The sequence below is a fragment of the Sapajus apella genome, unplaced genomic scaffold, assembly GCF_009761245.1.
Source record: "Sapajus apella isolate SASKATOON/1434 unplaced genomic scaffold, GSC_monkey_1.0 scaffold20, whole genome shotgun sequence".
NCBI classification, from domain to species: domain Eukaryota; kingdom Metazoa; phylum Chordata; class Mammalia; order Primates; family Cebidae; genus Sapajus; species Sapajus apella.
Window position 1 is genome coordinate 21539663 of NW_022436960.1, and position 14287 is coordinate 21553949.

Sequence of the window (14287 nt, forward strand, 5' to 3'; positions counted from 1 at the left end):
GAGTTTCACTCTTGTTACCCAGGCTGGAGTGCAATGGCGCGATCTCGGCTCACCGCAACCTCCGCCTCCTGGGTTCAGGCAATTCTCCTGCCTCAGCCTCCTGAGTAGCTGGGATTACAGGCACGCGCCACCATGCCCAGCTAATTTTTTGTATTTTTTTTTTAGTAGAGACGGGGTTTCACCATGTTGACCAGGATGGTCTCGATCTTTTGACCTCGTGATCCACCCGCCTCGGCCTCCCAAAGTGCTGGGATTACAGGCTTGAGCCACCGCGCCCGGCCAAATTTTTTTCTATAAATGGCCAGTAGTTATTATTATTGACCACTAATTATTTCAGTCCCTGTGAGCCATACAGTATCTGTCACAGCTACTCAACTCTGCTATTGTAGAGCAAAAGCAGCCATAGACAATATGTAAACTAATGGATGTGGCTGGTAAATATACTGATAATACAACTTTATTTTTCAAAAAAGGCAGAGGGCCAGACTTAGGCTGTGGCTGTAGTTTGCCAGCCCCTGCTCTAGAGTAAGATTTACTTTAAACCTATACTAACAAAACCTAGAACCAAGCCCTGTGTATTAGTCAGGGTTCTCTAAAGGATAGGATAGATGTATTAATAGGATAGATGTATATATGAAGGGGAGTTTATTAAGGAGTACCGATCACAAGGTGAAGTCCCACAATAGGCTGTCTGCAAGCTGAGGACCAAGGAAACCAGTCAGAGTCCCCAAACCTCAAAAGTAGGGAAGCTGACAGTGCTGCCTTCAGTCCGTGGCCAAAGGCCCAGGAGCCCTTGGCAAATCACGGGTGTAAGTCCAAGAGCTGAAGAACTTGGAGTCTGCTGTTTGAGGGCAGGAAGCATTGAGCATGGGAGAAAGATGACGGCTAAAAGACTCAGCAAGTCTGGTCATTGGTCATTCCACTTTCTTCTGCCTGCTTTATTCTAGCCATACCAGCAGCTGATTAGATGGTGCCCACCCATTCCACTGACTCAAATATTAATCTCCTTTGGCAACACCCTTACCGACACACCTGGGAACAATACTTTGCGTCCGTCAGTCCAATGAAGTTGACCCTCAGTATTAACCATCATACCCTGTTAAGATCTGCAGGGGAGACAGAGTTTAGAAATTTACTCCTATAGCAATTAGAGGCCTTGGGAAACAAATTAGCTCAATGAAGTAAAAGACCAAGCTTTATAGACACTCTAGGTGAGTAGTGCATGGTCAAACTGCCTGCTGGAACAAAAATCATTACTCTGCAGGGGAAAGTCAAATCCAGATGGTCTTTGGTGTATCACCAACAATTATTAGGTATGCAAAAAAAGAAAAAAAAATCAGTAGAAATTGATCCCAAATAGTCCAAAGGTTGGATTTAGCAGACAAAGCCTTTAAAGCAGCCATTATAAATATGTTCAAAGAACTAAAGGAAAATATTGTCACAATGCGTGTGAATACATAAGGCATCTCACTAGAGAAATAGAGGGTATAAAAGAAAATTCTAAAATGGAAAAGCTGAATAACTAAGATAGGAAATTCACAGGATAAGCTTCTGGGAGAATGGAGATGAGAATAGCAAGAGTCAGTGAACCCAAGGACAGATGAACAGAAGAGATGGAAAAGGGGCAGAAAAACACATTTGAAGAAATACTAACTCAGTTTTTCCAAATTTAATGAAAAAGTGACATTCAGATTCAAGAAATTCCACTAACTTAGAGTAAAATGAGTTCTAAGAAAACTACATCCAAACACTATAGTCAGTTGCTGAAAATAAAAGATAAAAAGAAAACCTTGAAAGCCATTAGAGGAAAAAAGACACATTATATAAGCATAGGTAATTACATACAGTCAGCTGCTCACTAGAAACATTCAGACCAAAACCAAAATACTGAAGGAAAAGTTCTATCTCTTGTGAAAAATAGTCTTCAAAATCAAGGATGAAATTAAAAAATGGACTACTTTAGAGCAATGCTGTTCAATAGGAATATGCCATGAGGCCGGGTGCAGTAGCTCGCGCCTGTAATCCCAGCACTTTTGTGAGGCTTTGGGAGGATTGCTTGAGCCTAGGAATTTGAGACCAGCCTGGGCACCTTTGTGAGACCCTGTCCGTACAGAATTTTCTTTTTTAATTAGCTGGATTTGATGGTGTGCACTTACAGACCCAGCTACTCAGGAGGCTGAGGTGGGAGGATCACCTGAGCCTGCAGAGATCGAGGCTGTAGTGAACTGTGATGATGCTCTTGTACTCCAGCCTGAGCAAGAGTGAGATCCTGTCTCAATTAAAAAGGGAAGAAATATAGCATGAGCTACGTATGTATGATTTTAAATTTTTTAATAATTTCATTTTTAAAAGTTAACAGAAACAGGTGAAATTAATTTTAACAGTATGTTTTACTTAAGCTAATACATCCAGGATAGCATGTTAACATGAAATCAGTGTAAAATTATTAGATATTTTACACATTTTTATACTCTTTAAAATCTGGTATATATTTTACACTTAAGGAAAAACTCACTTGGATCAGTGACATATCAGTAGTCCTTGTTTCTGGTGTCTACTGTATTGGAATTGGATGATATAATTTTAGATCAAAGAGGAAGGGGAGTGAACGTATTTCCCTATATCCAGATTTTCTCCGAAGCTAGTTTAGAAGCTAGTTTACACAGTGTTTAGCCTTCCTAAAACATTTACTAACATCACAAAAGAGCTGAAGAGGCTACCTAGTGTATGTTAAATTCATTCATTCATTCATTCAGCTGTTTACTCAACCAACATTTACTAAAAGCCATGCCCTATTTTTTTTTTTTTTTTGAGATGGAGTCTCACTCTGTCGCCCAGGCTAGAGTGCAGTGGCGCAATCTTGTAAGCAATTCTCCTACCTCAACCTCCTGAGTAGTTGGCATTACAGGCACCCACCAACACACCCAGCTAATTTTTGTATTTTTGGTAGAGATGGAGTTTCACCATCTTGGCCAGGCTGGTCTTGAACTCGTGACCTCGTGATGCACCTGCCTCAGCATCCCAAAGTGCTGGGATTACAGGCATGTGCCACCATGCCTGGCCAGCCATACCCTATTCTAAGAGTTAAAGATATCAGTAAGCAAAAGATCCAGCCCCTTTCCTCTTATAGCCACAGTAGCAAATAATTTCATTATAATTTGGTAAATGACTATAGGTTAAGGTAGTATCAGCATTCAGAAGATATGGGGGATAAGGGACAAGTGGGAAGTATGGTACTTTACTTACTGGAAGTTGAGGCATACCACCATAGGTCAGAGTTCTTGGTTGCAAGCAACAGAAAGTAATTTTGGCTAATATTAGCAGGAAAGGAGTCTATTAAAAGTATTAAACAAACAGCTCATTGGATTGACAGATGACTGAAATGTGGCTTGGAAAATAGATAGGAACCACAGGACCTAGCCAGCAGTGAAAAGAGCCAGAGTCACACTGTGGGTCTGGTTAGGATGCTGCACTTGTTACTGTTGCCATGGAATTGGGTTGTTCCTGCTTCTGGGTTTACGTCAAGTTTCCATTGTTCATGTGCACCTTGCATGTCTTCAAGGCCCTTGTACCTTTTAACATTCCCTTAATATTCTAGCATCCATTGACAAAGCCTGGATTAATTGCCAGGAGGGATAAAGGAGTTTTGGATATTGAGCGAGTAAAAAATAATGAGCATGCACATTATAAAGGTTTTATGGCAAAATAATTTGTGTCCTTTATCTTTGCATTTAGTGATTGCCACTTGGCATAAATGGTTGTTGAACCAAGCCTGAGATAATGATTGGGCTGAGACTTGAAGGTGAGCAGGAGCTCATGAAATAAAAATGTAGGGAAAATGTATCCCAAAGATAACATTTAATCATGTATTAAATTAATAAAGATATTAATAATTGATCAAATAGGACAAAGTATATTCAAAAACACAGTCTTTCAAATAACTTAGTTCATAGGAATATAGGGTTCACAAGAGGAGAGAATTGTACATGAGATTAGAGAGGTGGATCGGGGCCAGACTGACAAAGTGCCTGCATTTACACAGTTTTCGTTGAGCTGCTAACATGTGCCAGGCACTATGTTCAGTGCTAAGCACAGATGAAGCCTCTGCTCTCAGGAATCCTTTGTTCATTTCTCATGCTTCACTTTATCCTGTGAGGAGTCTTTGAGGATTTGTAAGCAGAACTGTGGCATAGCCATTTTCAGGTTTTAGGAAGACAACTCTAGCATAATAGGTTGGATAATAGGTTGGAGCGGGTGATACCGAAGACAGGGAGACAGGTTGGAGACTCGTTAACTGCCTGTGTGAGAGATGATGAGAGGCTGAGCCAAGGCATTGACAATGGGAATGGAGAGGGTAGGCTCAAGAACTTGAACTCGTTCTGAAACTGAGAGCTTCTTTTCCAGGGCTTTTGACACCAATCCAGCCCTCTTCAGGTGAACAGAATGTAACTCACCGTGGACTAGACATACCATTTCTGCTCCCCCTTCCTAAGTGTCTGTGGCCCACAGCTCTTCTGTTCAGAGCCTTCCTTTCCAGTTTAGGGTATATCTCGGGACCACCTGTGGCTGAAGCTCTCAGAAGTCTCTTAACACTCTCACTTGTTGCTATCCTACTTTTGGTGACTAAGGTGTCAGAATAGGTTAGAGAGCAGAGGTTATTGTTTTAGGTCGCAGTATCTCCCTGAGCTATCTCGCTGCAATTGACAGCTGCTTGAGGGCAGTGATGCTGTTTTGTTCTTCTCTGCACCCTCAGGCCCTAGAATGGGCAGAACAGAGTACCTGTTCCTGATGACTCTGGCCCCCAACTATGTGAAACATACCAGAGGTACTGGTGGCTGAAAAATTTCATCACCACGCTCCTGCCCAGCACTGTCTGAGGAAGGCTGACCTCCCTAAGCACACTTCTTGAGTCATTCTCTGCTCTTAAGCCCCCCACAGCTTCTCATTTCCCCTTGAACTCATCTTCTTAGCTTTTAAGGTCAATCAATCCCTTCACTCCATATTTCCCAGTAGATACTTCTGCTCTCAACAGACAGAGGCTTGTTCAGACAGAAACATGCCTTGTTAAGGTCTGCTTCTGATTCCTAATGCCACTGTGGTGATCCTCTGTCCAGAGGCCATCCTCACTTGTCCCTCTGTTGGTCCAGAATCAAGGACATCCTTCAGATCTCAGAAACCCACCCACTCCTCCCATATGGTTCCAGCCCTCGGAGATCTCCCCGTGGCTAAACCTTGTCACTTCCAGCATGTCCTTAGTAGCTGGGGCAGTTGGACTTGTATTTGCTGTTTTGTGCATCTTCAGCTCCTCAGCTGGTATTGGAAGCTGCTTGAGGGTTGCCATCTCAAGGGTAACTGATACATTTCCAGACATGTAGGTCTCATGAAAGCGTATTAGAGGACTGTCATAAGACAAAACTACTTCTATGACCCCCATCTTATCAGACAATTGCATTCTCCCTTCTACAAATGTTTGTGTATAAGCAGTGCTGAGAAAGAAGTAGCTCTCTGAAATGGCAACTCCAAGACTTTATTGAAATTTTTAGTATCTCTTGGTCAGTCCTGCTGTTGTTACTGAGTCACCACTCATTTGTGGTGATTCTAAACCTCATTTTATGATTCACATTCTAAAAATGGGGTGAGGTTTTTACCAAGAAACTAATTCCAGTATGAACTTAACCTCACAATTATTGCGTTCTTCTGTGGGTTTCCAGCTGCTAGCACAGCACTTTTCAAGGTCTGATTTATTTGTTTATTTTTTTGAGACAGAGTTTTACTCTTGTTACCCAGGCTGGAGTGCAATGGCGTGATCTCGGCTCACCACAACCTCCGCCTCCTAGGTTCAGGCAATTCTCCTGCCTCAACCTCCTGAGTAACTGGGATTACAGGCACGCGCCACCATGCCCAGCTAATTTTTGTATTTTTAGTAGAGACGGGGTTTCACCATGTTGATCAGGATGGTCTTGATCTCTTGACCTCGTGATCCACCCGTCTCGGCCTCCCAAAGTGCTGGGATTACAGGCTTGAGCCACTGCGCCCAGCTCAAGGTCTAATTTCTTACGGCTTATTGGTTGTGGTTCTTCTGTGGCAAATACCTAAAATCCGTTATATGGACTTATCTTGTGGAATATGATAAGAGGTTTGCATGTGATAAATTTGTTCCACTAGTCTTCATTGGGACTACTCATTATCTGTCACCAGCCCATGTCTGGTCTGAGACAAGTGAAGGAAGGATAGATAAATCTTTAGGGCCCTTTTTTCATTCATACAGTCTGAGGAATGGTCTTGGTTCCTTGGCAAGACTGCACCTATATCTATAATGAAGAGGATTTGGAATCTGCCTTCTGGGTCCTGTTGCTGGGCACAGGACTCTACTTAGCATTGAGAACTTCTTGAACAATGGCTAAAATCGGAATGTGCAAATGACAGAAATCGGGTGGTTTCAGGAAATCTGCATTCTCGTCCCAAGGCTTCTGTGAACAAGTTGTGCAACCTTGGGCGAGTTATTTAACAAAAGCAACAGTGATGGCAATGGCTAATATTTACAAAGGGTTTGGAATGGAGCCTGGGGCACAGTAAGCCCTCTGTAAGGTCACCTGCTGTTTTCATTGTCATTGTTACAGAGGGTTTATTACATCCAGTCCTGAGTACTTGGTATACATGATCTCATTTAATCCTCAGAATTATGGAGTGAGTTTTATTATTCTTGCTGTACAAGGGTGAACTGAAGCTTGAAGAGGTTGAATTATGAGTCCAAGACTGTATAGGACTGAAATCCAGGCAGCCTAACTCCTGGGCCCACGATCACAATCTCTGCTGGTGCACCTGATTTGTTTGGGCCTCAGCTTTCTCATAACACCTGAAGTTATTGGTCTTTAAAACTTCCAGTTTAAAATTTTTAGATATTTTCCCCTTACCTTCACCTTCCTCTCCTGTTCCCTTCTTTACCCCAGTTAGAATTTTGCTGGGTTCATCATCACGGGATCACCAGGATGTTTCCCCCACTGAGTGATGACACTGCATGTGTCAGCATACGGACTTGTATTGTGGTTTTTTTTTTTTTTTTTGGAGGATGCAGTGGGGCTGTTTTTTATTGTGCTGTCATTGAGAGAGCAGGAATCTGACTCTTCAATTTTATTGCCTTATCTTGGCACACAGCCATTACTACATTGGGTAACACACATTTGACAGGGCTTGAGAAAGGCATCATAGGCAGAAGCCCATGGGAATCAGCTCTATGTGCCTGTGAACTCTGCGCTGCCCTCTGGTAAGATCTGGTTTGGGATACCTGCACTGTCCAGGCTATTTGCATATGTCTGGTCCTGTGGTTGGCAAGAATCTTAGGAGACAAACTTGGAGAAGAGTCTTTTGGGCTTTCCATTCTTTATATGGGGTATCCTGGCAAACTTTCACGTAGGGAGTTTCCCAGGACATTTCATTACAGTTCCATTGTAATTGGTATTTGTAAACAACTTAAGTTGGGTGCTGGTCTATATATTCTGTATTCTATTGTACTTTTTTGTGGCTGTGACCATAGGGTTAGAGTGTTTTGGCTGTAGAAGACCTGGGCTTAAGGGTTGGATCTATCACTTCTTAGTATGGTGCATCTAACACAACTGCTTGTTATGGCTTCTACTTGATTACTTTGGGTGAGATCTTATTATGAAAAAAGTCTGTTAACCACTGTGCTGAGATTTGTAAACTCTTCCACTTAGAAGCCTGGAGGAAGCATTTTAAGAACCTTAGAGTACCAAAAGGGCCTAGAAACACTAAAAGTGTTAGATAAGTCGCTTAATTTTTCTCAGTCCAAATTTCTTTATCCATGGAAGAATCATAGTATTATGTGTCCTACTTAACAAAATGGCTATTGAATCAAATGAAGTATGGTATGAAAATGTGTTTCTGAAAATTATAAATTCTATATAAACATTAGTTGTTTTTAGGAAGCATCATGTGCCAAAACTAATTGTTTTAAACACCAAAAAAGAAAAGCTGTTAATGTTTCTACTGTTTTGCCATGTGTAGATTGTTTTCTGGAGATGATAACCTGTAGTAAAGTTTCCTAAACTTTTCATTGTGCACTAATGGGAAGGCTACGAGTTAAGTTGTTCTAGAAACTATCTGAATATTGTGTGTATTCAGTTAATAAGAACTGATATTGCCAGGCGCGGTGGCTCAAGCCTATAATCCCAGCACTTTGGGAGGCCGAGGCGGGTAGATCACGAGGTCAAGAGCTCAAGACCATCCTGATCAACATGGTGAAACCCCATCTCTACTAAAAATACAAAAATTAGCTGGGCATGGTGGTGCGTGCCTGTAATCCCAGTTACTCAGGAGACTGAGGCAGGAGAATTGCTGAACCCAGGAGGCGGAGGTTGCTGTGAGCCAAGATCGTGCCATTGCACTCCAGCCTGGGTAACGAGAGTGAAACTCCGTCTCAAAAAAAAAAAAAAAAAAAAGAACTGATATTGTTCAAGGTGTATAGCAGCTCTTTTGTGGAAGCACATTAATTTTACCTAAATTCAGATTTTATTAATTCATCATTAGATCAAGAGCTAGATTCAGGTTGTAAAAAGATATTAATAGCATAAACAAAATTATGTCAATCAAGAATCTTTCAGTATTCTTAGAACATCATTGTAGTGGGAGCAAAGGCTAGACCATTATATACTAATTTAAATAGGTCTAGATTGAAAATGTTTCTCTAACTCACATTTTTCACTAGCACAGGTATTCCTTTTCCTCTTACTCCAAATGAACAAGATTACTTCATTTGTATTTTCCTTGATTGGTAAACCATGCTTGGTGATACCATCTGGAGATTGTTGGGTTTCTGCCAAAGATTTTAATCAGGCTTGCAAAGAGTTACCTGCCTATGGCAAGAAACTGTACTAATTTAACAGAAAAGAACTTGCTTTTATTTTGCCATCTGGTAAGAGAAAGTGAAAGCATTTTGAAAAGTTTTAATATTTGTTTTATAATGATAGTATTATAGATGACATTATTTCTAAAATACAATAGTTAGGGAAATTAGAGAATCTAATTGCTGAAATTTGTGTAATTATTTACAAGTGTGATATGAAGGCTTATCTAGAGACCTTTATGCTAAAGGCACATATTTTAGTATAAAAGGTGACAGTATGCCAGGAAAAGAGAGAAGTAAGGCAAGTTGGAAACCACCCCAAACCTTCTTGTGGGCAGTGCTAAAAACCTGTGTGGATGCGGTATAATGTGATGGTTATCCTTTTAACCTTTTTGTTTGTTTGTTAAACAGATTTCTGCTTGACAGATTAACCAACGGCAAGAGGGGCTGATCTGTCTACATTCTGAGTACTGCCCTTGGCAAGCCACCTATAACAGACCCTGGACCCAAGTCTACCGTACTACCCCTACCCCAGCCTGCCCCAGACAGTATTCTGGGGTTCACCTGAGGTCAGCAGTGTGAAGATGATCAGTGCCTTTTTAGCATGACGACTTTGGACCATGTGATTGCCACCCACCAGTCAGAGTGGGTCTCCTTCAGTGAAGAGCCACCCTTTCCTGCCCACTCGCAGGGTAAGGAGTGCCTTCATTTCCTAAAGTGAAGAGACTGAGAGACTGTCACAGAACCATGTCTATTTGTTATGGCTTCTACTTGATTATTCTTTGGGTGGGATCTTAATATAGAAAAAAGAGTCTGTTTCTCAGTTTCTTGAGATGTGTAAGTTCTTCTGCTTAGAATTCTAAGTGGAAGCATCTTGGGAACCTTAGGGCCCTAAAAAAGAGGTCTGGAAACACCAAAAGTATTGGCTCTTTTCTCCCAAGAAACAAAAACTTAATATTTACAAAGTGCTTTACTCTCAACCTTTTAAAAGTGTCGTTGTTAAAAGTGACAGGCTCTGGAGCCACAGTGCTTGGGTTCAAATCCTGGTTGTGCCAGGAATGAGTGATACACTTTTCGGTAGATTATTCATTTAACCTTTCCATGCATAGTTTTGTCATCTGTTCAGTAGGGATAATCTGTACCTATCTCACAGGTTTAAGTGAATTCATACGTAAAAGTGCTTAGAACAGTGCCTGGCCTGTGAAAAGAGCTCAGTACGAGCATCCTTGCTCATAAGGAGGATGACTATATTGACTTTGGGGAACTCGTGCTCAGGAATGAAGGTCAAGGTAGGATCCAGGAGATACTTGCAGAGACATGTCAATTGATTCTGTTCTACTGCAGCTACCAGAGCCAACTGAAGTCATCTCAGCTTCATTTATAGTACCTAGAAAGTGTGAGTCTGCAGGTATGTGCTCCAATATGGTGGCCATGTGGTTATTGAATGTGACAAGTCTGAATTGGGATGTGCTGTAAGCATAAAATACCTACAGTAAATTTCAAAGACCTAGTTTTAAAAATTAAATAGCTCATTAATAATTTTATATTAATTACATGTTGAAATTATAAATTTTCAACATACTGGGTTGAAATATATATTATTAAAAATACACTCTCCTATTGTGTTTTACTTCTTTCATGTGGCTACTAGAAAATTTAAAATTACATGTGTGGCTGACCTTGTATTTCTGTTTGACAGTACTATAGAGGCTTTGAATATTTGTAGATGGACCAGTTGGGTAGTGGTAAGAGAAAAGATTTTTATATGAATTATTTGATTAAAAAATTATACAGAAAAATGGACGTCTTTTGGTGTACAGCTGATGAATTTCAGCACATGTATAGATTTATATCTCTACCACCATAATCAGGATATAGTTTTTTTTTATTTTCAAAAAAGATTTTGAAGGCTGTTAAATTTTCTAGGCCCCATCAAGTGATAAAGAGCTACAAGAAGAGCCTCTGTGTCACATTCAGCTGGTCATTAGTGCACACAGGTTTGCACCTGGGGTCCTGTGGATGTGTATAGCTTAGACTGCAGAGAGTTTTAAATTTGAATTTGAATGTCTCCAGACAGAAGTTCTCCTGTTCAGCTGCAGTTCCCACCAGTCTCCAAAATTTTGTTTGTCACTTGTCCTACTTGACTCAGGTATATTTCTTACTTGCCCTCTGTAAGCACTTTCTTTATGACCCCCTTTATGAGTAGATGCTGGGATGGAATAGTGAAGAAGGCTGCTAGTCTCTGCCTGCCAGGATACTGACTGGAGACATGCTGTGTGGACAGCCTTTACACATGATTAGGGAACCAGTCATTTAACATGAAGTCAGGTGGTTTTGGCTCTTTCTTCTCCCCACCCATTGCAGTGGCGACTTCTGCAGGTACCCCATGGCCATCCTTAGTTTTTGCCTCCATGAGATGGATCTGAAGAGTGGCCTTCCTCCCATGATGTTGGTGTCTGGTATCTGTTTCAGGGGGCACAGAAGAGCACCTCCCAGGATTGTTATCTTCCTCAGACCAGTCCGAGAGCTCCTCTGGGGAGAACCATGTGGTGGATGGAAGCTCTCAAGACCATTCCCACTCGGAGCAGGATGACTCCTCGGAAAAGATGGGCCTCATTTCTGAAGCGGCTTCCCCACCTGGGAGCCCTGAGCAGCCCCCACCTGACCTGGCCTCAGCCATCAGCAACTGGGTTCAGTTTGAAGACGACACGCCCTGGGCCAGCACATCTCCACCTCATCAGGAAACAGCCGAGACAGGTGAGAGGGTAGGAAGGGTCCAGCTTGGGTATATGCTCATCAGGGATGCTTTTCAGTGAGAGGTGCGTAGGGCTGCCAGGGTTCCATTTCACCTGCCCTCTAACCTTGAAGTACCGGTTACGTGAGGAGAGCAGACAGAGTTCTCATCTGGTTTAATTCTGTAACGCGTTTTTGTTGACGTAAGCAAACAAAAGAATTTATGTATTCTAGGACATTTTTAAACCTTTACCCTTGTCCCTGGCTGTTGATTTCTCTTTAAAATAATGCATATACATTTATCTACCGGGATTGGAATTATATTTACTCAGCCTCTAAAATTGTAAGCTTCTTGCATATAGAAATGAATGTGTCTGTTGGGCGTGGTGGCTTATGCCTATAATCCCATCACTTTGAGAGGCCCAGGTGGGTGGCTCACTTGAGGTTAGGAGTTTGAGACCCACCTGGCCAACATGGAGAAACCCCGTCTCTACTAAAAATATAAAAATTAGCTGGGCATGGTTGTGCACTTCTGTAATCCCAGCTACTCAGGAGACTGAGGCACAAGAATCGCTGAACCTGGGAGCAGAGGTTGCAGTGAGCTGAGATCATGCCACTGCAGTCCAGCCTGGGTGACAGATATAGCGAGACTCTGTCTCCAAAAACTAAAAAATAAAAAAAAGAGAAATGAATGTGTCTGAAAGTGTGGACCACTGACCATATCTAACAAAGTCACCAATAGGGTTTGTTAAACATGGATATTCTCACACTCTAGAACTCTTGAATCCAAATCTTCATGGGTAGGGATGGTTGTTCATGATAAATCTTTGTGGTATTTCAATGGCCAGAGGCTGCACGGGGCAGCTTAGTAAAGCTGTAGGAGTTGTTAGTCCCCACCTTGGTGACCTGGCTACTTCTTTGTTGTGCATTGAAGCCACAAGCGATTGGATAAGCTTTGGGACTGTATTAGTTTTCTGTTTGCTGCTGTAACAAGTCATCACAAGGCTTAAATAACATGAGTTTATCGTCTTATTATTATGTATTTCAGAAGTCCATCATGGGTGTCAGTGGGCCAAAATCAAGGTGTTGGCAGGGCTGTGTTCCTTTCTGGAGGCTCTAGGGGAAAGTCTGTTTTCTGGCCCTTTCCAACTTTCAGAGGCTGTCAACATTCCTTGGCATGTGGCTCCTTCCTCTGTCTCCAAAGCCAGGAATGTGGCATCTCTCTGTGCCTGTCTTCTGAAGTCACATCTTCCTTTGAATTCTGCCTCTGTCTTCCATTAAGGACCTCTGGTTACACTAGGCTCACCAGGGTAATGTCCCCCATCTCAAAGTCCTTAAAATAATCACATCAGTAAAGTTTCTTTTGCCATATAAAATAACATATTCACAGGTTCTAGAAATCAAGATGTGGACATCTTGGGGTGGAATGGGAGGCATTATTCTGTCTACCACAGACACCTACTAGCAAAAAGCAGCGTTGGTATGTTTTTCTCTTGGTGGGTTAAATGTTTTGCTAGTGTCACTTTCTAAGGCCATTTCCTTTGTTTTTCAGTGTGTTTTTAATACCAATAAAAATGATTTTAAGAAATATAAAACATAATTCTGTAACAAACATTTTTATACAATAATTTGCACATTTATGTATACTTTTTCATATTTAAACATCAGATATCTTTTTTTTTTTTTTTTTTTTATATTGAACCTTACTCTGTCACCCAGGCTAAAGTGCAGGGGTGCAATCTTGGCTCACGGCAACCTCCGCCTTTGGGGTTCAAGTGATTATCATGTTTCAGCCTCTCGAGTAGCTGGGATTACATGCACCCACCACCAAGCCCAGCTAATTTTTGTGTTTTTAGTAGAGACAGGGTTTCGCCTTGTTGGTCAGGCTCGTTCCAACCTTTTGACTTCAGGTGATCCACCCACCTCGGCCTCCCAAAGGGCTGGGATTTCAGGCATGAGCCACTGTGCTCAGCCTAAACATCAGATTTCTGCATGAATTGTTGAGAGTCATGAATCTCAGTGCAGCATGGAGGAAGTGACAGGTCCAGACAGGCTTCCCTTACTGAATACCTAACTCTGACAAGGCTCTGGGCTAAGTGTGGATGCATATAGGGAAAAGTTACCAAACATTGGGCAGTGAATCAGCACGGAAGTATGTTACTTCTGCTTAATATGATACATTTACTGCATACTTACTGTCTCGGTTTCTGTGCTCAGTGCCTTAGCTATATCTTCTTGTGCTCCTTACAACAATTGTATGAGGAAGGTATCAATATTAATCCATATTACACATGATGGCGGAGGCTCAGCCAGACAGTTCTTTGGAGATTCAAGGTTGTGTGCTAGTAAATAGCGGGAGAGCTTCTGCACCAGAACCACCGGCCCAAGGTCTTGGAGTAGCCTAGGGATGCACTGTGCTCTCCTTCCATTTGCCTCACTCTTCCTGCTGCTCCTGCTGCTACTGCTGATGCTCTAGTATCCTCTGCCCCCTCATTACCCAGGAGGCAATGGGGGCAAGGAATGGAAGGTAAGTGATGGTGGGGTGCTCTTTCCCCACTTTGTTGCCCTAATACGGCCATGCCTTCAGGTCATGCATTGTATTTATGCCATTCAGATTCTTTCACTTCTTGTTTGTGTTTGTACCTTATCTTTAGCCCCAAAGATTTCCTGATCGCTCAAAACTATTTATATGAC

The 14287-nt window shown here is 41.9% G+C and overlaps 1 protein-coding gene across 10 annotated transcripts in view; it reads left to right on the forward strand.

Annotated features, from left to right (window-relative positions):
- Nucleotides 1–14287, forward strand: part of STON2 (stonin 2) — a 174781-nt gene that overhangs the window by 30580 nt on the left and 129914 nt on the right. For 7 of the 10 annotated variants that reach the window (XR_004271754.1, XM_032287712.1, XM_032287714.1 and 4 more), the window contains 2 exons: nt 9272–9552; nt 11333–11617. Coding sequence is in view for 8 of the 10 variants with exons in the window: in XM_032287712.1 (XP_032143603.1) it covers nt 9465–9552; nt 11333–11617 (373 nt within the window). In the remaining 2 variants the exon portion in view is untranslated. Of the gene's footprint in view, nt 1–5292; nt 5735–6044; nt 7265–9271; nt 9553–11332; nt 11618–14287 lie in introns of those variants that run through there. The other 3 variants (XM_032287710.1, XM_032287716.1, XM_032287715.1) reach the window with 3 other exon arrangements.